The sequence below is a fragment of the Triturus cristatus genome, chromosome 5_2 (genome assembly GCF_964204655.1).
Source record: "Triturus cristatus chromosome 5_2, aTriCri1.1, whole genome shotgun sequence".
Lineage (NCBI taxonomy): Eukaryota > Metazoa > Chordata > Amphibia > Caudata > Salamandridae > Triturus > Triturus cristatus.
This window is the reverse complement of record NC_140588.1, coordinates 1,005,260,085-1,005,281,580: the sequence shown is the minus strand read 5'-3', so window position 1 is coordinate 1,005,281,580 and position 21,496 is coordinate 1,005,260,085. Positions and strand designations below refer to the sequence as shown.

At 41.5% G+C, this 21,496-nt stretch overlaps 1 protein-coding gene across 2 annotated transcripts in view; it reads left to right on the top strand.

Moving 5' to 3' along the window:
* The first annotated feature begins 3,153 nt into the window (after positions 1–3,153).
* Positions 3,154–21,496, top strand: part of MTMR8 (myotubularin related protein 8) — a 483,391-nt gene continuing 465,048 nt past the window's right edge. The window contains exon 1 of one of the 2 annotated variants that reach the window (XM_085608282.1): positions 3,154–3,326. In XM_085608282.1, coding sequence (XP_085464408.1) covers positions 3,303–3,326 — 24 coding nt within the window. In that variant the 5' untranslated portion in view covers positions 3,154–3,302. The remainder of the gene's footprint in view (positions 3,327–21,496) is intronic. The other variant, XM_085608281.1, reaches the window with a different exon arrangement.

Here is a 21,496-nt window from a genome sequence, read left to right as displayed (position 1 = left end):
ATATCCGCATCTCATTCATTTTTTGCATGACCTCGTCTTGGACACCAACCACCACCTAGTATAAGTGATTTGTTTTATTCTCCTTGTTTTAACATGCTCCTTGTCTATTATTGTTGCCTAATTGGCATTATTTTCCCCTTATTAGCCAAGCCATTATGCCACCAAAAATTCAGCATTGTATGAAATATGCAAGTAAAGAATACTCAGTTTCAAGAACATGAGTATGGGCATGGTCTTCAATGCTATGTCATGTGACGTGATGCCTGCCCTCTTTCACAGTATAATAAGGAGTGGTCCCAGTAATAGTACATCTAACAGTGTCAAAAAGATATATAATCATGTACAAACACAATCAAAAATAAGCGTATTTTTGTAACAATGTTATTTAATCACACTGAACACATATTTCAATTGAGAAAACATTAACAATTATTTGAGTGCCCAGCTGGAAAAGGGAAAAAGAATAAGGAAAAGTTGGTGATTTGGGTGAGAGTAGTGGGGTACGTGAAGTTAGAGTATAGTGCGCGTCACAATTTTACTATTCACTTGGCATGTCATTTAGCCAAAAGATTTCATAATTCCAATGATTAATACAGTGAATCACATAGCCATTGTCGCGATCTGTCACGAATGGGTCAGAGTGTCAGCAGTGTTATCTCCAAACCACTAACCTGAGACGGCCAGCAGGAACGATGAAAGCGTTGCCTATCCCCCTCCTTCCCCCTTCAGCTCACGCACACCTCTGAAGAGCCGGTGCAATGTGAGGGAGCAGTCGGGGGAAAAAAGGGGGGAAAGAATAGAAGGGTGTGGAGGTACCGGTGAACTTCTTGGGGGTGGCTGATCAGGGACGTACTCAAAGAGATCTCCTGGGCTGGGCCCTACGAACAAGAAAACAGAAGGCTAGTAACATCGCTCTAAGCATACTTGCAATCCTAAATACCCTGACCCCACTGCCCTGTACTCACTGTCGTCAGCGTTTTGGTTCCCACAGTATGTAGGTGTAGGGACCCAGCAAAGGCTTGTAGTCAGATTCCTTTTTGATTCGGGCCCCATGAAAACCCCTACCGGACGACAACACAATTAAGGGGTAGAGAAATAACGAGGAATGCTACTGCTTCTTCCAGTAGGGAGAAAGGTAGGAGAGAGGACAAGGGAGGGCACTCCGGCCCCCTACAATCCTGCGTCTTGCCCCTCTCTGTGACGCCAGGATCATCGCTCCTTTTGGGGGTGATGCGTCCCCAATGCTCGCTACCGCTGTTCCTTTACAGCGGGAGCACCGGGAAATTCCGAGGAGCTACCGCGTTCCTTGAATGCGCTCGACCACTGCTCCTTTACAGCGGAGCACACTAGGACTCGAGAAGCTGTGGTGCTCCCCCGATGCGCTCGACCGCTGTTCCGTCACAGCGGGAGCACCTCAGGACAAGGGGAGCTCCTGGATATCCATCCCGCAAAAGTGCGGGTTACCTGTAAGTGCAGTGATGACACGGGTTCCTGCCTGTGTCCAAGCGTTTCCGAATGCGCCGGTGGCAGTCTCAAGGGTTAAGGTGTTTGGTTTCTCGGCTTCTTCCGTAGTCGGGGATCGGACGCTCTCTCGACGCCCTCTGATGTGGAGCCTCGCAGCCAAACCCGGAAATGGGCTCAAATTGTCAAGCGCCTCCTCGAGGAGGAGGCGGTCTTTTATGGAGTCTGTTGATTCGCGCATTGACAACGCGCGACCTTTCGGCGCGCCCCCGCGTCTTATGGGTAATGTAGTTGTCAGTCCTTTTCCGGGTGACCGCGAAAGCCATGTACAGAAAACAACGAGTCACAGTAAAGCAAATACTGTTGATAATACTGTCAACAATGGAGTGTCGACGTTTAGACCCCTGAAGTAATCCTTACTAACGGGTTCTTACTCAGGACTACAGTGGGTGTAGACCAGGAAGGGTGGGGTGGGGCACCTAAGGGTAGAATACAAAAAAGTTTACCACTTCTAAACGCTTTACAAGGAAAGTATACATCAATAAGTGTACCAATCCCTATAGTTACCGTGACTGAATGAAGAGGGACCTCACAAGAATTAGAGGTGAGACCGATCGGGCTCAGCGGCTCCAAGTGCCCTCTTTCATATCTGCCAAGGTTTCAGATTGCTATGTGTGACATTTTGATAATTTAGTTATATTTATGAGTCAGCACAGGGCCTGTTCTAGGATTTGCGGGGCCCGGGGCAAAAAGGGAATGTGCAAGGCCCCTATATTTTACATAAGTGACACCTTCAGGGCTCCAGAAGCTGCTTTGTGCAGACTCCTGCTGGGCCGCAGCTCTTCATCTCAGCCTACAAGCACCTCTTTTGCAGCTCCATATTGAGCTGAAGGTGTGAGAATGGTTTGTGGGCTGAAAGTGAAAACCATGGGGGCGCTAAAGTGCTGGACAATGGTCGTCCCGCAGTGTCTCTGAATGGTCTCCCTGCAATTGGCACAAGAGGAAGTGTCTCCCTCCCCTAGGCCTCCTGACACCATCCCTGAGAGGCCCAGGGAGGGGTGCCCCTCCAATGGACCCTAATTGCAAGGAGACACATTTATTTCAAATGAATGGCCAGGGAAACAACAGGACACCGCACCAGTACGGGGCCAAATGCTGGTGGGATGAGTGCGAGGCCCTGGGCAGCTGCCCACACTGCCCACGCCTAGCGCCGGCCCTGAGTCAGCCATCTCAAGTGTTTGCACTGTTTTAAGATCTTCTTAGAGTTTCTCGATGTTCTAATTTCAGATATTTATACGTTTCCCTCGTCTTCATTGCTTGATTTTCTGCTCGCAAGAAAAAGTGTCACGCTTAGTCGTTGAAATGTCACTCATAATTACACTGAAATTATGAAAATGTCACACATAGCAATTTGAAACCTTGGCAGCTTTGTTAGATTACCCTGGCTTGCAATTTTTTTTAATTATATTTTGTTAGCAACAAGTTACAATCTTTTTTTTAACACAATGACAATCTCTTTCGCTATGATTATGGTCCGAATACAGGATCTTGTTACACTAGTCTTAAGAGTGAAATAAAACCAAAACTCCGCTAAAATGGTCTCCTCATTAACGTCTTTGCTTCAGTCCTTCTTTCGTTTCTCCGTCAAGCGCGTGCCCAACCGTCTCCATGGTTACGTGCACATCTCGCGATCATTGCCGCTGAGCTTTCGGACTGGTGACAGGCGCTGACCCAGCCTTGTGAAGATGGCGGGTGTCAACTTTGCTGCACCGGTGGCTGAGCGACCAGGGTGAGACTCACCAGCAGCAGCCGAGGCGAGGAGGGGCGGGCGCTCTGGAGTCATGGAGCACATTCTGACGCCCAAGGTGAGCATGCTGTGCGCCCCGGGGGAGAGGGTGTGACCCGAGGGGGAGCTGTCAGTGTCTTAGTATGATTTACCCATTCTAACGTGAAGAGAAGTTTCTCAACAGTCAGATTGGGCGTTCTTTACACGAGAGACTAGAAGAGTAATGATGCTGGAGGGGTAGTAGGAGGCTGGTATATGTATCACTGTGCTGGAAGCCTAGGTAAGTTCACGTCAAGTAGGAATCCTGAACCGGGTAGTGGAGAAGACCCGGAGAGTACACAAGTGGGTGATCCCCCACCTAGGAAACTCCTGGGCAGTCTCGTTCGAGTGGATCTTTTCGAGCTAGGGAGAAGGCAAAAATGTGGTCCTAAAGGGGCCGTATGGAAATCATGAACAGTTAAGAATATGTCCTGAACCACTGAGAGGGAAGCCCCCTGAACCTGGGATTGGGGGATACCCCTTACCATTGAGAGAGTGTGGGGTTGGCTTGGGGGGGGGGCGTGATTAGAGAGGCAAGACAGAGGATCCCAGATCCCACCCATGGAGAGCTGCGTGCCTTCTGGCTAGAAAGCGCAATCAGGAAATACTGGGCTAAGAGTTAGCGGGGGAAATTGAGAGGAGAATGTCCCAAACAGGGAATAAAAAATGTTTAAGCTGTTGTGTCAAGAATTTTCAATTCTATTAAGGACACGGAGGCGAGGATTATACTTGGAGCCTCTTGTGCCCTTTACTGATGCACTGGGAGTCACAAATAACCTGATGGTGGTTACAGCGCTCTTATTTATAAGGGCGGATGGGCTCTGATTGGTGGGTTGGGCCCTGGGGGAAGCCTTGTTTTATGGGTAATGTCAAAATACGTGTTGGTTTGTTTTTACTGGCTGCTTTAATAAAACAGTGAAGAAAGAGACGCATAATCCAAAGCCTCTGGTCCTTAAATAGATTAGGGATGTCCTCACCTGGGTGTAAACTCACAAAGAAGGGTGCTATTTTGGCCATGCAAAGTGTGTGCATTGGAGCAATCCTGACCAGACGGGAGTTTATTATGGGTGAGGGTGTACCTCCTGTGAGAATGCGAGGCTGCAAAGGCTCAGAATAGTAAGACAGTTATCTCACCAAGGAGAGAATAATTTCAACATTAAGATATTCGAGTCTGACGGAGTGATTATCTGAGATTACAAAGTAAAGGCCATTTCAGACCAGTGTACCGGAAGCGTGTATTTGAATAATAGTGAGGGGGTTGGAGATGGCCATATAATGGGAAGTGAGGACCTGGGCAGTATCTGTTAATCAGATATGATGAGAGCCTGAGGCATTAAGAGAGATTCCAAACAGGATGGGCGTGATGGGCAGGTGTTCACCAGAACAAATCTGATGGCATAATCTCAGTAGGAGGTGTGTAATAGAAAATAGTTACCAGGACGAGTACAATAAAATCTGTAGCTCTGGAAGTATCTTGACCATGGGGCGTCAACGTATGACCTGAAAGAGGCCTGGCCGATTTGGAACTTGCATCAACAGACATGGGGCTGTGGTGTGTTGCTATGTTAGGTAAATATTTGTAAAGTGCGCATTTACAGGAGTTGGGGCCGTGGCGCTGATTAGTTTGATGGGCGTATCAGTGCTAATATGAGATAAGAAAAGGCCCAGCGTTACATTTTTTTTGTTTAAGGTTTGGTTGCTTAAGGCTGAGCCAAGTTCGAGGAGGTGTATGTTCAGCAATCGGTGACTTGATCTCATAAGAGACTGCCTGTGGGTGCTGTAGAGAATATAACAATTTTCATCTGTGGCGCGATGGAGTTTACAAGTTCTTCACTAGAGAGATAATGTTTTAATGTAGCAACAATAAACAATATGCCCCAACTATTAAATTCGATCCAGAGAAATGGTAGCGGCTAATCGAATGCCCTCAGTGCCAGTATAGATGGTTTATCTTTTTCTCTTAACTTTATTGTAGAAATGGATGAGCCACTGAAAGATTGAGCTAGATTCCTGGGTCAGCTCGCGCTCCACTTGGAACCTCGAACCCAAAACAAGCAGTGCTTTTCTGGAAAGTGATGTTGTCTAATGGCTACGCCTACCGACTATGTAACTTGGGGAACCAGGTTCGAATTCTGGGCTCTGCATTCTGTGACTCCCGGCAAATTTCTCTGTGCTGAAAGAAAATGGTGTATTCTTTGATGCTACAGATACCGATCTAGTGGCTAAATTGCACTGCTTGAAATTTAGGTGCTCAATCCCTGCTAATTTTCTTGACCAAATTCTCTGATCCTACACAAATATTTTGTTTCACAGAGCCTCCTTTTTTTGTTCGTTACTGTATATGAGAGCACCTTCAGATCTGTGATTTCAGGATGTGCACTGTACAAAAACCGCTCTTGTCCTTGATTTAATAGCCTATAATTTTGCTAATAATCTAGGTCACATACACGGGTCACATGATAATTGACTTACCTCTTAGTTCACAAAAATAATTTTCATAGGGGCAGAAATGTTTGCCAGTCCCAGAGATGTTATCGAATGTTAAAGAAACACACTTTTTTGTGTATTTTGAAGACTCCCTATCATATTCTAAAATTAATTTTGTTGTACTATTTGCATACCAAATATCTTTAAGATTTGGCTTGTGCACGGGTGCTTAAAGTCAGAGCTGAGCCTTTGCTTAGCTCTGTCATGGCTCTCCCTGTGAATTTCTTGGTTCGCCCACCGCAACTTCAGTGTCATGAGCTGGCGGTCTGCAAAATTCTGTAGGTGCTGAAGCCGCTCAAGTAGGTGTTTTGGCAATCTAGCAAACACTCCATTGGAGTAGTCAATGTAGGATATCATGAGAGAAATTATTTAGAACATCATAGAAGGGTAGTAAACATGTGCTCATGATCAGTTATAATTGGAAAAACATCTTTAACTACCGCTGTAGTTTGAAGGGATAGTTTTTGTTGTCATGGCTGGGAGGTGTGTTTACCTGGAGAATTTATGTGTCAAAGTTAAACAGCAACAAACGTATAATGTTCTGGATATTTTTCAACATTTTGCAGGGAATTTTCCACTCTCAAAACACATACACATTTGCCTTTGCTGAGAACAGAAGTAATTGGAATGTAATAACATATCTACATGTCCATGGGACAGGTTGCTTCATAAATCTGTCCTGCAAAAAAATCCACTTGCTTCTTTGGTGCCACGTAGTGTGACGACAACGTTTGCCAGCAATCTCATTATGTAAGTGCACTGATATTAGCTTCTCTGATTATGCCAAGGCTAATACTATAGTAGGATTTGAATTCAAGTAATTCCCTTATTTTGCCACATTTCCACTGATCTACATACTGTGGCTGGAGGTAGTGATAAGCAATAGTTCCAGGGTTGGTTTGCGCTTTTGAGTCTCTGCAAATCAAATAACTGGCATATTTTAAGGGTTTTCACCAGCCCTTCTCTAATCTTTGCCCATACTGAGAAAGGTTAGAAATGTACTTCTGACAAGATAGAAGTAAAACTTTTTTCAGGGTTGGGGAAAAAAGTAAACTTATAAACACTCAACAGATTTTCGAATGCGCAAATCTACACAGGCATATGTGCTTGTGCTAAAATTCAGTTCACAAATATTTTCTAGGAGTACGATTTTCTGTAGACTGGCTTCACTGTGAGTGACAGCATTCAGTTCTTTCACAAGGAGCATATTTGCACACAAAGTAGTTTTGTTCAGAGCCAGGGACTACTTTAGCAATGTGTCCTTTTTGAGACCAAAAAATATTATTGCTCTTTGCAAATGTTTGTTACAACGGTGAGGGCCTGGCAGCTCACACAACAATAACGCTTTACAAAAACTGTGTCCAAACAAGATACACATTGACAAACCAGAAGGCTTTCCACCAATGTTAGACCTATTGGCTTTGCCACAGATATTCCATTCTGAATATGTTTTGGGAATACTAGCATGCATTAACACATTTTACTAGATGATACTTGGTATCTAAAATTTCAGCGTAGTTTAGCGAAACGTTTTATTTTCTAGTTGTTTTTTTTTTGTGAACATTTTATTTTGTAAGCAAACGCTCATCAATCTTCCTTTCAAGTTTCCGCAAATATTTGCATCTAATTAGAGCGCATTCTAGGAGCATTATATACGTAGCCTCGTATTGGTAAACTTTGAAAACTTGTGTACACATTTTCTAGACTGGGGCCAGTCAGCAGTGCAGTCAAAGATTACAACATTTCGTTAGAGCACTCACCCTAATAATAAAGGCTTTGAATTAATTAACCATAAATACAAGTTCAAATAGTATTAATATATGGACACAAATATTACCTTGCAGACTATGCCCATCCCTGATACGTAATGTGGTACTGTAAACTGGCAGCCAATGGGTTTGTGCTGCAGGGGGTTGGGCCTATTAGTCCCAAGGACAAAATAAACATGAAAACTTGTTGTCCTTGACCCTAAGCAGTATGTGTTGGGAGTCGGGCTATAGGAATTCCACACCCATGCCTCTAAGAAAACTGAAATTCCCCCATAATTTGGGGAGGGTACTGCTAATGTTTTTTTTTTATAAAGAAAAATAGTCCACCTCAGACAAAAATTTTAGAAGTGCTAATTTCCATATGTGGGAATTGACCCCTGGAATTCCTGGAGAATTTTCAGAAAGGTTGACATTTTGGTTTAAAAGATTGTAGAAATTCTAAAAAAAAAAAAAGGTATAATTTGGCTTGTTTTTATTCCCCTCTACAAATTAAGACCAGGGCAATGACTGGATTTTCATACTTGAATCATCCCAGGCTGTTACTGGCTGCAAATATAAAAGGATGAGAGATCTGAGCGCTATGGAACCCAGCAAGTGGCCTGGAAGAAGTTTGTTGAATAGACTTGCCAGCTGATACAAGTTCTATTTTCAGATCCTCCATAAGACATCAATTACTGACTCTTCAGCACTCGACGAAAGCCTTCTTGTGCTGGTTCCAGAAGGTCACTTAAATGGTTGGGTCTGACAAGTATCTCCAATAACCTGATCTAGCATTTGCCATTGTGATTCATACAATGAGAATAATAAGAGGTGCTTTTGATGGCAGAGCGTGTCTATCATGTGGCATGGATGGGCACCTTGGTGTGAATCAAAGAGAAAAGGAGTGAGAGAATGGACTTTTAAACATTAGATGCTGGTGTTTGGATGGGTATTAAGTGGGTAAGTGCAGTTCGACCTTTGTGGGAACTGTTTTGGTGGCATCCATGTATCAGACACTGCTCAAATCATGTAACTGCATACTCGTAGGTAGAAGAGAAAAGTGAGAGAGGAGACGCTGTCTCTCATATTTATAGAAAAAGGCCCGTCATTTCAGGCTGACTGGGGTCAATTTGGCATTCCTTATCTGTGCTCAGCCATGCGTCAATTGATGTGATGCATTTAACTAAAAGTTCGTAACACCTTCTGATTTAAATAAGAAAAAATACAATATTATTTTTTGGGTACAGCTTTGGTTATGTTACCGTTCATTCCTTACCGTTTTCTGTGCTGCTTGATGAAATATCCGAACACTGTTGTGGTTGAGATGCTCCGCATAAAAATCAAATAAAAGCACTTATAATACATTAAAGCAGCCGAGTCCATTCTTAGCATGTCTGTCGCTACACATATAGCACGTAGGGTTCTTATCTCCAATAACCTGACCAAGACTATTAATATGGCTCCATTCACAAAAGAATTTGAGCGCCCAAGTTAAACTTGACTGCATGAAAAAGAACATTTTGCTGGATAAAATCGCCTTCCTAGTTCACAGATTTGGGAGTGATATAAGAAATTTCCATGTGAGCAAATTTACTACCACTGGCAGGTTTGTGGACGTTTTTGGTGTTTCTCCAGCCCATTTTAGCGAACGATCAAAACTTTTCAAGTTTGTAAGTACACTTTTTCAAGTAATTTCCCTCCTGGAAAGTTCTTGCAACGTTGTCAAAAATATTTTTCATATGGAGAGAAAGAGAGCAAAAGGTTTCCAGTGCAATTGCACTTTTTGAGTATATGTTTCTGCAGACGAAATTGCACACTTGTGATTTTGCGTGTGCTAAAAGGTGTGTTTTTGAATGCTGATGACGTTTGGATATCTCGGAGTACAACTGGAATTCTATTTGAATTAATTATAAGCATGAGATTTTCTATAAACTTAGGAGTAAACCTGTTGGTGTAAATCTCAAAGTTTCGCATAAGGTTTTGTAACTTGGTTATATAGAATGCACTAGAAATCCAGCATCTTTACTGGCGAACGATAACATGACAGCTATTCGGACCAAATGCTGTTCATCACATTAGCATGTGTAGGCCAACAAAGCTCTGTTTGTGAATGCTAACCTGTGAGACAGCCAGTAAAGTTATTGAGCACAGTTGCAAATTTATTTTGTATGAATCTGCTGTGTAAAGTATCTATAAACAGTTTAATGAGTGCTTCAGGCTTAACTGGACCCCCTGATTTCCTATCTCTGCGATTTTTGGGCAGAATAGTTTAAAACCTTTGCTTTATTCCGGGCATGTCACAACTAGTGCTCTAGTAATGCTTTAGATCATGGGCAATTCAAGTTGGCACACTTGAACACAGCATTCAGTGATTTCGGGTTTAGATGATTAGATCTTTGTCAGCGGTTATGCCCAGAGTCGTTACTTTTTTATGTTGGTTTTGAGTATGCCAAGAGATGGGGGCCAAGAGAACGGCGCCATGTTATCGCTTGCCCATGCTAGTACCAGAGGTACTTTTCCATTCACCTAAAAATAGACCTGGGCCAAGTATAGTAATATTTTACTGAGTCGCATGTTTAGTCCTTAGATTGAGATGGATCTGGAATTGCAAACGTCTCATGCCAAGTGGAGCATTTCAGTGTAGGCCAGGGGTAACAAGAATGACCCAGAAGGCATTGCACATGCTGCCCTTTACTTCAAAGGTTTCACTGACCTAATCCTTATTCGTTGGCTGCAGTTTTGTAGGAATAACTGGATCCACTTTAGAATGGTGCCTAAGATTCTCATTCAGTCTCTCCAGCTCCGTGTCAAAGGCTGCAGATAGGATAAGTAGTAGGAGTCCATTTGATTATTTTTAAGTGGGTAGGTGTTTCTCTCTCTATTGTTTGCTAGCACCAACTATGATTATTCAGAGAGCCTGAAAATGACTGGTGGCATGGTTTAAGTTGTGATCCACGTATTTCCTAAATAGTCTAGCATCTTCGGGGCTTGAAAAATCATAAAAATGTTACCAGACCCACAGGTCTAGTAACTTGAAAAATCTACTTGACCTAACTGTAATATACTTGACCTTTGTCTCTAAAAGCCAAGCAAATATGACAAGATAAGATTTAAAGGCATCTTTCTTGCTCATTCACATTGAGAGCAATAGAGATGCCTTTAAATCTTGTTATCTTGTCACATTTGCTCAACTTTCAGAAACAGAGGTCAAAAGTCAGTTTGTCTTCCTGCTCGCCAGAAAGGGCGAGTAGGCCCTAAAACTAGATCATCCTGATTCAATCTGGCTTGCCATATCGAGCAGGCGAGTGGATTTTTCGAGCCCTGAACTTTCCTTACTAGGGGTCTTCATGGAAAACCTAAGCATGAGGAAACCGCAAACCCTGCACCAGTCTGTCTTGGTTAGAACACCAAGTTTACTGAAAGTGCTTCCTCCCTAGAAAGAAGCCTCTTCTCCCCCATTCTGGTCATCCATCTACACAACTCATAATCATCCTGGTGAGACGCTGAAGGCCTAACTAATCAGCACCCCCACCATTTGAGAGAGCATTACATTGTTCAAATCAAACCATGCTGTGCTATGTTGAGAAACATAAAGCCCAAGATGATCATAGGATCTGAAAATGTATTCCCACTTGTCTCCCCTCTACCTTAGTCCCCACTTTTGTCCACCTTTCATATGCCATTATGTTCCTTGGAAAATAATTTTACACGGTTTTAGTATATCTCCTTTATTCATATCTGTTTTGTTCACACTACTGGGACAACGTCTTTGCTTGTATCTCTGCCATTTGTGCCCTATTTGCCTTTACTCCCTACTCGACCAAGACAGGGTACCCTACTCCTCTCAAATAATCATCCTTACAGGCAAAATATCGTCCTTGAATTTACCACATAATTTAAGTGTATGTTTAATGTGTTGTCATATTCATAATAGATTATCCTACACACTGCTGCTTACCTCGCTCTCTACCTGATCACCTTCTGTACAGTGCTCTAGCCTTATGATGGGTGTGGACCGTGCTCTACAAACAAGCAAAATGAAGGAAATAACCAAATGTATTAGATTTTATTTTTTTATGACTGTTTGTTAGCACTGCTTGGTTTGCTCTAGATTTTACTAGTCAGAGGACAGACGGGGCTAACCTTTTTCTTGAAATGGCACGTCACAAGGCACTGTGAGGAGAAATGTTCTCATGCTTTGTAGAAGCAACAGGAATCATCGGGATGCAGCCCTAAATAGAAAATGTTGAAAGCAGAACTTCTGGTAAATTACCTCTTTCTCTGTTGGAAGACGGCCTTATAAGATGGTAAAGAGGCAGACTTGTGAGAGCATAGATGGAGAGTTTAGGGTTTTTGATGTGCACCTGTTTTTTGCAGTTTTAATGAAAAGGAAAATCATTAAGTCCTGTTGGTGTCTCTAGATTGGGTTAGTTTAAAATGCCCCTCTTGCCTCTCTTGACTGCTTAATGGTATGCCTTTACATGTTTTAACTCCTAGTTGTGTCTTTGTAGACGTTTGACCAACACCACTTACATTGCCTCTGAAAGACATGTACCTTTCATATTGTTGAACTCCAAGTAATGCTGTTTAATTGGTGATCTTGAGCTCTGATATGCTTAATTTTCGTTTTGGTCGGTATTTCTGTGTTTGAAAATATATGTTATGATTGATGGCTGCGTCCAGACCTGGTTGATTTGCTGCATCTTGTGGTCCTTCTCAAAATGTTCTTAAAAAACAAAATGATCTGACATTATGTCTTTAATCTGTTAAAACATGGTCCAACCTTGGATTTGATCTGATTTCAGAGGCAAATATTTCTCTTGATCGCTAACCTGGATCCACAAATGATTCAGGAACTGGTGGAAGTATGAAATAGACTGAAAAAACTGGACTTCAGAAAATGGATCAAGTATACCAGCATGATATAGCTATAGGAGCCTGGGTGGACCTGGTGGTCAGTTGAATGAAGTGCCTAGGGACTGACATGGAGGGAGTTCAGAAGGCTACAGAATGCATATGCTAAGAAGAGCAAAGAAGTCGTCGGAAACCTTCTAACAGGCCTGCCCTTTCCTAGATGTTCAGCGGCCCCCAACGGAGCCTGTGTAACTGTAGGCAGTTAACAATTAGAGGTGTCCTGCCTACCATAACTTGCAGAGGGTGCAAAGAAAACGTATGTAGATTAAGATGTATTCTGTTTGTTTATTGGTTTCCTTTAGCATATGGCCATATGGTGAGGCATAAGTGTGCTGGCATGTAGCATAAATCTCTGTAAGGAGAGTGTAGGACAGTTGAGTTTCCTTCAGAAAGTAAACAGCTGAGAAGGTAGCATCTTCCACCCTTGAGGAAGCAACAGACAGATGTGCAGAGCACCTCTCTTCAGTGAGTGAGAAATTGATATTGAGGGAAGCACCCACCAGGAAGTGACAGTCTGGCATTTTGTGTAATAAACTGGTTCTGATGTTGGGTCGAGTGCAGCATAAGGGTACCGGTACATCACAGAATTTGGTATGAGTGTTGGCTGTTTGGAAATATCCAAGGCCGTCCTACCAGTTTCACTAGAATTAATGTGAGAAAGTAGTAAGAGAATGATCAGACCTTAAATTGTGGCACACTTCTAGGTTGCCACTTTACTAGGTGAGATAAAATCCAATAGGTGTCTGGCTGTGTGTCTTCTTTCACTAATTGCTTGAAATTTTGGGCCTCAAAGTTCTCTCTAATTTTCCTTAGTTATTTGATTTCTGTACAATGTAACCGTATTTCAAGTCTCCTAATAACGGCATTAGCCCCATTTTGTACTACTAGTGCTAAAACATGAGAATAGCTTCTAAAAAGGTGAAGTTGCGTCCTGGGTTGAGTTGGATCTCTGCTGAACTGTTGAGACAAAATATATATTTTAGTTGATAATGCCCTGTCTGTCCACACTCGGAAGACCCATTCCTCTGGGATCGTTAATGCCTTGAGCATTGCATGCAAGGTGGTGCCCTTTGCATTGGTGTGCTTTTTGGCAGGGAGTAAAAAAAGTACAGTTTCTTTGTGGCATCCAGAGATGCATATCCTTCTCGGATGGTGATGGGCTTAGTACCTCTCAAATTTCTCCTTTTATGTTCATTAGTAATGCATGGCCGGCAGGTTAAGTTGATTTCTATCGTGTGAGCATTTTTTAGGACATTAACAGCAATTCTTAAGTAGAACAATTATGGCATAGATATAAAACCATCAAATTAAAACACAGTCACGTAAACATGTATGGTCCTCGTCTATTTTCTTTGTCTTTTTTTACCTTGTAAGTTGAATTATAAGAATTTTAAATATACCTGTATTGCCTGAATCAGAATTTGTGAAAATATGTGTCTCACTTACGAGTGGGTAGATTTACAACTGTAGGGACACCCATCCTCCATGGTATCTTTACCTTCAAAGACAGTACTTAATTTCAGCCAGTGGTTGCAGGTGGGGCCCAGTGGCTTTTATTTTTCGTCAACAAGCTTTCGCAAGAGAGAAAAAACCAACAGGGGAGACCGTGACGGAAAAACAGTGACAAAGAAAGAAAACAGGAATGAAAAAGAACTTGCCACTGTGAGATAAAGGAGAAGGTAACATCTGGTGTTGAATTAAAAAGGAATCGGTTGGAATCAAGGCTACCGGCCAGGGCTTCAAATAGCAGAGCTGGTATTTGCCAGCTCTGATATTTGTAGCCCTGGCCGGTGGCTCCTGGGCAAAGCTTTAGGCCCAGCTCTTTATTATTATTATTATTATTATTATATTTTTTAGATAGCACTGCTCAAAGATTTTGTGCCATGTCACGTCTGCTGCAGCTGAGCTCTGCCATGTGCATCGCTGGGTGTTTTCAACAGTTGTACTTATTTTTAATTAAGGAAGTGGGCAAGGATTTGAAAAGTTTCTGTTTTTCAGAATTGTTTGTCTAGAATCCGAATGTAAATATTTTCTGTGGCTGCAACACAACCAGGAGACGAGACTGTAACCACATTCATGAACACTCAAAGAGCAGAATGAAATCATGTGTATATTCACTTCACTTCACTTTTACAGAAATAGATAGATAGATTGATAGATCAGGATATTGTTTTTTTTTTTTTTTTTAAATGAAAAAAAGCGAACGGTTAAAGTTTAGTTATAATTAGGATAACGTTTTTTTTCTCATATACAAACCAAACGTAGACTGCACAATCTTTAAAAATGCTAAAGTTACAGGTATAGCTTTCATTTACAATTTATCCACCATCTCAGCTCGCTAACCAGACATCACTATAACTCGCCACTCTACCATGCGCTGTGTTGTGGCAAATTGTGTTATTTGGGAAGTTATAAGTGTTATGAATGCTGTGATTTCACACGCTATAATTGATGTAGTATTCCCAGGTACAACTAGTGGATGGACAAGGCATAAGTTATAGTTAATGTAGTTTGGCGAGTGAGGTGGCAAGACTGTGTTTGGAGGTGTGTGACTTAATAATTTGGAGGTGGTGCGTAGATTATAAATGTAAGTTATAATAACTTTACAATGTTGTTTTGTGTATTTTAAGTTGGGTCTGTATAGCAATAATAAACAATCCTCAACCTTTGTTTTTTTCATAGTATGTTAGTGGGTTCTATTTTTTTTAATAAAAATGTGTTTCATATTGTAATGTAGACTGTAATTCATTAGAGTGTCGTAAAGTCGGTAGTTTGACAAACTTTTGCGAACTTCTGCAAAAGTATTGCAGTCACAGATGTCCTTAAGTTTAAGTTCCTTATAACTTAAAAAATATTTACCCTGCCTACCTTCAGTACCCCAAAATGATTATCTGCCCACCAGAATGTACATTCCTGCCAAATTTCATGTAAGTCCGTCCAGACGTTTTTGCGCTATGTCAAATACAATAGTCTGTTGAAAATACATTGGGGGAAAATGTGTTTTGGGATCCCTCTTTTATCTTTTGCACCCCTTTAATGGTCACCACAAAATTTTACCTCATCACGAAAGGTAGAAAATGCTATAGATCTGCAAAGTTTTGTGGTGATATGTCAAACGGGTGAAACGTTATTAGTGAGCACAAATCTGAGGAATACCTAGCTCTGAGAATCCTAACAATAACTACCAAGTGGCTATTAGATTTAATGTGATTTCTTTCTTTTTTTATCTATTGCATTTGTTTATTGGTTTACATAATGTCTCTTTTAGTTGTTCATGTAGTAATTCTGAATTTTTACATGTGCAGTCTAGATTATTTTTTGGGCTTCCTTGCTACTTGTACTAGGATTGTGCTGCATATGAAACCCAAAGTGAATGAAAGCCGAGCACTGTTATTGTAAAAATTGAATTCCTAGTGGCCATTTATGATGTCTGCCATATAGTAGTTTGTGTAGCTCACTGCTAGATCACTTTTCCATTTTGCTGCACATCAGTGCATAAGGAAGATGTTTTTTGCTTGGCTATTAAGGCACAGTTTTGTTGTGTGAGTCAGAGAGGGTGCAAAGAAAACTTATGTAGATTAAGATGTATTCTGTTTGTTTATTGGTTTCCTTTAGCATATGACCATAAATGTGTTTTTTTGTTGTTCTTGTAGCAAATCTAAAATGTTACATTTGCAGTCTAGTTTATTTTTTGGGACTCCTGGCTACTTTTAGTAGAATTGTGCTACACAGATATTACACAGATATTACTAAGTTTTTAATCCTTTTAACCTCATAACCATAAAAACTCACAAAAAAATACCGTAATGGAGAAGATATCAAAGGTAAATTACAAAAGTGTACAGAACACACACCTTCAAAAATATTAGTTTTTAAAGACGAGAACCCTCACTCACCATGATGGTGACATGCTTCATCATTGGGTCCCCTCTTGTACACAGTGTTCGCAAGGTACACTGTGTGGGCTTCTACTCTCCCTTAGGAGAGGAGCTGAGGTGTTCTTAGCACTCCAATGTGAGTCTGTGAGTGGGGGGCAGAGTGCAAATAATATCAATTGTGATTTAAAACCATCTCTCTAAGGAGAAAAATTATTTATTAGCTCTCCCTTAGGGATGGGACTTAAAATAAGGAGTGTGACGATAGGGATAAAAAGTTTCCTATCTGACTGGGTCAGGTCAACATGTTTCTGCCAAACTGAGGTGAATTCATGGCATTCATCAGGACCATTGTCTTGTCACTCTGCTTAAAGATTGATAATAAAAACCATACTTATAATTCGTAGGTGTGGAGAGACCAACATCAATTTGGTCTTCTTACTGTAACACAAAAGAAAACACACTTTAATATTTCAAATTGTAACATACACCTAACGTGTCTATCACCCAGTGTATGTGGAATACGTGTCCAATAACATCCCAGTGGCGCATACCTGCCAATACCTTTCATTGGTCCTTAGTTAAGCGGGTATCTAGGAGTATGGAAAACATGAAAGGTATACAACTTAACACTCGATTCATTTTCTCTGTTGTTCTTCTTCCTTTTTACCTTTTTACCTCCATACTGAATTTCATTTCGATCCTGTGTGCAGTATGTTGTGTTGCCACATAGTTGATATGCTGAGTTAGATTATGGTGTTAAGTTGTATACCTTTCATGTTTTCCATACTCCTAGATACCCGCTTAACTAAGGACCAATGAAAGGTATTGGCAGGTATTGATCTGCTTTATGGTGAGAATCATTCTCTTACTATGGTTTGGTGTTTTGCGCCACTGGGATGTTATTGGACACGTATTCCACATACACTGGGTGATAGACACGTTAGGTGTATGTTACAATTTGAAATATTAAAGTGTGTTTTCTTTTGTGTTACAGTAAGAAGACCAAATTGATGTTGGTCTCTCCACACCTACGAATTATAAGTATGGTTTTTATTATCAATCTTTAAGCAGAGTGACAAGACAATGGTCCTGATGAATGCCATGAATTCACCTCAGTTTGGCAGAAACATGTTGACCTGACCCAGTCAGATAGGAAACTTTTTATCCCTATCGTCACACTCCTTATTTTAAGTCCCATCCCTAAGGGAGAGCTAATAAATAATTTTTCTCCTTAGAGAGATGGTTTTAAATCACATTTGATATTATTTGCACTCTGCCCCCCACTCACAGACTCACATTGGAGTGCTAAGAACACCTCAGCTCCTCTCCTAAGGGAGAGTAGAAGCCCACACAGTGTACCTTGCGGACACTGTGTACAAGAGGGGACCCAATGATGAAGCATGTCACCATCATGGTGAGTGAGGGTTCTCGTCTTTAAAAACTAATATTTTTGAAGGTGTGTGTTCTGTACACTTTTGTAATTTACCTTTGATATCTTCTCCATTACGGTATTTTTTTGTGAGTTTTGATACAGGAGTGATACCGTGTGTGGATTAACTCTCCTCTTTGACCTTATCGTGAGATACAACCTCATAACCATGTCATTACATCACTTTCAGTAGCAAAACCGATCATCTGCATAGTGTAATGTACATTGCTGTGAAGTTTCATTGCAATCCGTTCAGCCGTTTTGCTGCTATGTCCAATACAAAAAGTCTATGTAAAATGCATTGTGGTCAAATCCTGTTTTGGGACCCCCCCCCATTTTCGTTTGCACCACCTTGACTAAATGCCGCAAAACCTTCCGTTCTCCAGCAGTGTAACTGGGGCAATAGGTCTGGAAAGTTTCATGTAGATTTGTAAATCGGGTGCAGAGTTATTAAGGGGCAAACATCAGAGGTATTCCTATCTCTGGACCCTACCTATAACTACGGATTGGCTACAACCACTCCGTAATCATATATTTATTAAACATTGTAGGATGCTGCCATGCTATATAATGTGCAAAAACAAAGTACACTGCGCAGAGAATCCAGTGAGTCCCCAATTGGTTTACAGAGGCTAAAGTAGATAATACTAACATTCTGGCACCAGTGTGGGTTTATTAAGATGAGGTATTTGGTACCAAAAACCTTCGGGTACAGTTAAGCCATCATGTAGCTGAGGAACTCTTAATGATGAGTGTCCAGCTCATGTACTCTTTATGGCTTCCCTGTGCGCTGGTAATATCTAAGGGTGAACTTGGATATCACTGAGGCATATCCACTCTCACATGAGTATAGTGCACCCTGCCTTAGGGCTTTAAGGCCTGCAATGGGGTGACTTACCTATACTGCATGTAGTGCTGGCAGGCATGGCACAATGTGTGCCATGTCGACTCTTTGATTTTCTCTGCACCAAGACATGCAGGCTGCTGTGGTAGTTTGCATGTGCTTGATGAGGGATTCTTTAGGGTGGCACAATGTGTGCTGCAGTCCTTAGGGACCCTCTTTATGTCCAATGCAGGGGTACCATTTACTAGGGACTTACAAGGGATCCTAAAGGGTTTGCCAATTGTGGAACAAATGTACAGTTTATGGAAAGAACATTGGTGCAGGGGACCTGATTAGCAGGAACCCAGCACACTCTGTCAGAGTTGCACCAGATACCAGGCAAAAATATGGGAGGCAGGGGTACTGCAACAAAACCCAGTTTCCTACAATTGATTTTAGAAATTGTGCTCTTTTAATTCAGCTAAAATGTTCGTAAACTAAATTCAGTCAGCCTATAAGAAAAAAGCCTTTCTAAGCTACACTTCTAAAGGACCTGGCCTTGCCTACAGGCACATACTTGGGGGGGAATTGTGTTAAACTCCTACCTGTTGAAGCACAGGATGCCTGCTCTATCTAACTCCAGCTCTCAAGTATTTTGTTAAAAACACATCATCATTTCTTCTAATTTAGCTCTAATATGTTAGTGGTGTTTGGTTAATCTGAACCTCGTTACTGTTAGTAAAATAATGATTTCATCAAAAAGGTAACCACTTTGCCCACAGTGGAAGTAGGCTCTACAGTCCACAGTCTTTCCTATGGGTCAGTTTGCTGTTGAGCTGTTGTGAAGCAGAATATGTGCAAGGATTGGGAGCCCAGTTCTGATGGTGATTTTCAGTCACTGGCATCATAAATCCAGGAGGATTAAAATACCATTGAACTTCTTATTTAGATGCTATCTTTTAAAAATATATTTTAATATCCTAAACTTTTGGGTTTGTCACTTTATTTTGTATTTACTTAGCATCTCTTGGTTATTTTCATGTATTTCTCATAAACCATGAGCATGGAAGAATGAAAGTGGCGTCTTCTCCAAATTGTGAATCAGAATGGTATATATATATTAATGATTTGTGGTTACCTTTGATGAGCGTAGTGTTACATCACTGGCTTCAATTTGTTGGTTCCATCATGCTTTCTTCAGCTTTAGCTTATGCCTGGCCACAACAAGGTGATGGTCTGACGCCACGTCTGCTCCTCTCACCATTTTTACCTCCTGCAGGGACCCCATTAGTATGATGATGTCTCTTTCAGGGCTTTTTTCAGGGTGTACTGGAGGCTGTTGTAAAACTGTTCTTTTCCCTCTTCCTCGCTTTCATTTGTAGATGCATAGCACTAGATGACATTCATGTCGATCCTCTTTTTCTTTGTGCAGAAGGTTTCTGTGATGATTCTGGGTCCGTCGGCTTGCTATCCAATCAGAGCTCTGTTGGCTGCTGGCGATATAATCAGTGCTCCTCCCTGAGTGTGTGGGGTATTCTCTTCCTCATGTCCAGAATACATCAGCATTCCTCCTGGAGCCATTTTTTCCTGTCTGGACTGTGTCCATCTGGTCTCGTTGATGCCAAGCAGGGCAAGGTTGTAGTTTTTCATCTCTGCTGCCGCCTGGACTGTCTTACCAGTCTCCTGCCTGGTCCTCACGTTCCAGGTCCCGATGGTAATGGTTTTGGTCGAAAACAGGTAGATCTGCTTTGTAGCTTTCAGGGATCTCTGACTTATCACCACGCAGCGTCCTAGATCTAAGTGAAGAAGATTCCTTTCTCCTTAAGTGGAGCACTTTGAAGAACTGCTAAACTAGCCTGTGCCACAGTCTTCACCAGACATACAGCTAGCTGACAAGGACTTGCTAGTTCACTGCAGCAGCCCAACCAAGCAAGAAATACGACAAGCCGTCAAACATCTGAGAAATGGAAAGCCAGCAATTCTTGACCACATTCCTGCAGAGGCACTGAAGGCAGACATTGAAAAATCAGTAGATATGCTCTACCCCACATTTAAAAGGATCTGGAAAGAAATAAAGGTGCCATCAGACTGCAGGGAGGGATGTCTCATCAAGATCCCCAAGAAAGATGACTTGAGTAACTCTGTAAACTACAGAGGGATAACTCTTCTACCATCCCAAACCATCAGCAATAAAATGTCACGCTTGTCAGGAGTGAACATCACATGCACCATCCAGCTTCTGAGTTTAATTTTATATACAGTAGTTTTTGTAATTTCTTGCTTTTTAGAGCTACCTTTTTATGCCTACTTATTCCCTAAGCACAAGGAATCATCATAAAGCTGAAAATATTTCCAAAAGTAGGTTTTACCCGATGTCACTTGACAAAATTATTTTATTCTCATAACAAAAATACTCTGGTAGTTAGTTGGAAGGACTGTACTAAATGCCTGCTCTTAGCAGTACAATATTAAATACTAACTATTAATAGTAAAGACAATTAAAAACAAAACACTTGTTACAGCTGAGGTTGAAAAAAATAACCAGTTCCAAAACACAATATCTCTGCATGGTATTTAATAATGTTCTCCTCTCTTTTGGTCGTGATCACAGTTTGAGCAATAGAAACAAGGGGCTTGAGGTACAAAGATGCAGGGAGCAAATAGTATATACAAACGCACAGCGCTTATTTGAGACCAGTTTCTGATTTTGCAATGCGGCCCATGCACTAATAGGCTGTGTCACAAAATTTCCACATGAAGGCTGTTGAAGAATAACCTGCTCTTAATTAGGCAGGTTGATATTCACACTGCACCCTCCACCCCCCTGTGACTCTCTTTAAATCCAGGGATGGTGGCCTGTAAGGTAGAGCATCCTGTGTTTTGTATTCCCAAATTGGGATCTTTTTTTATAAGCAGATGGTGCTCCTTACC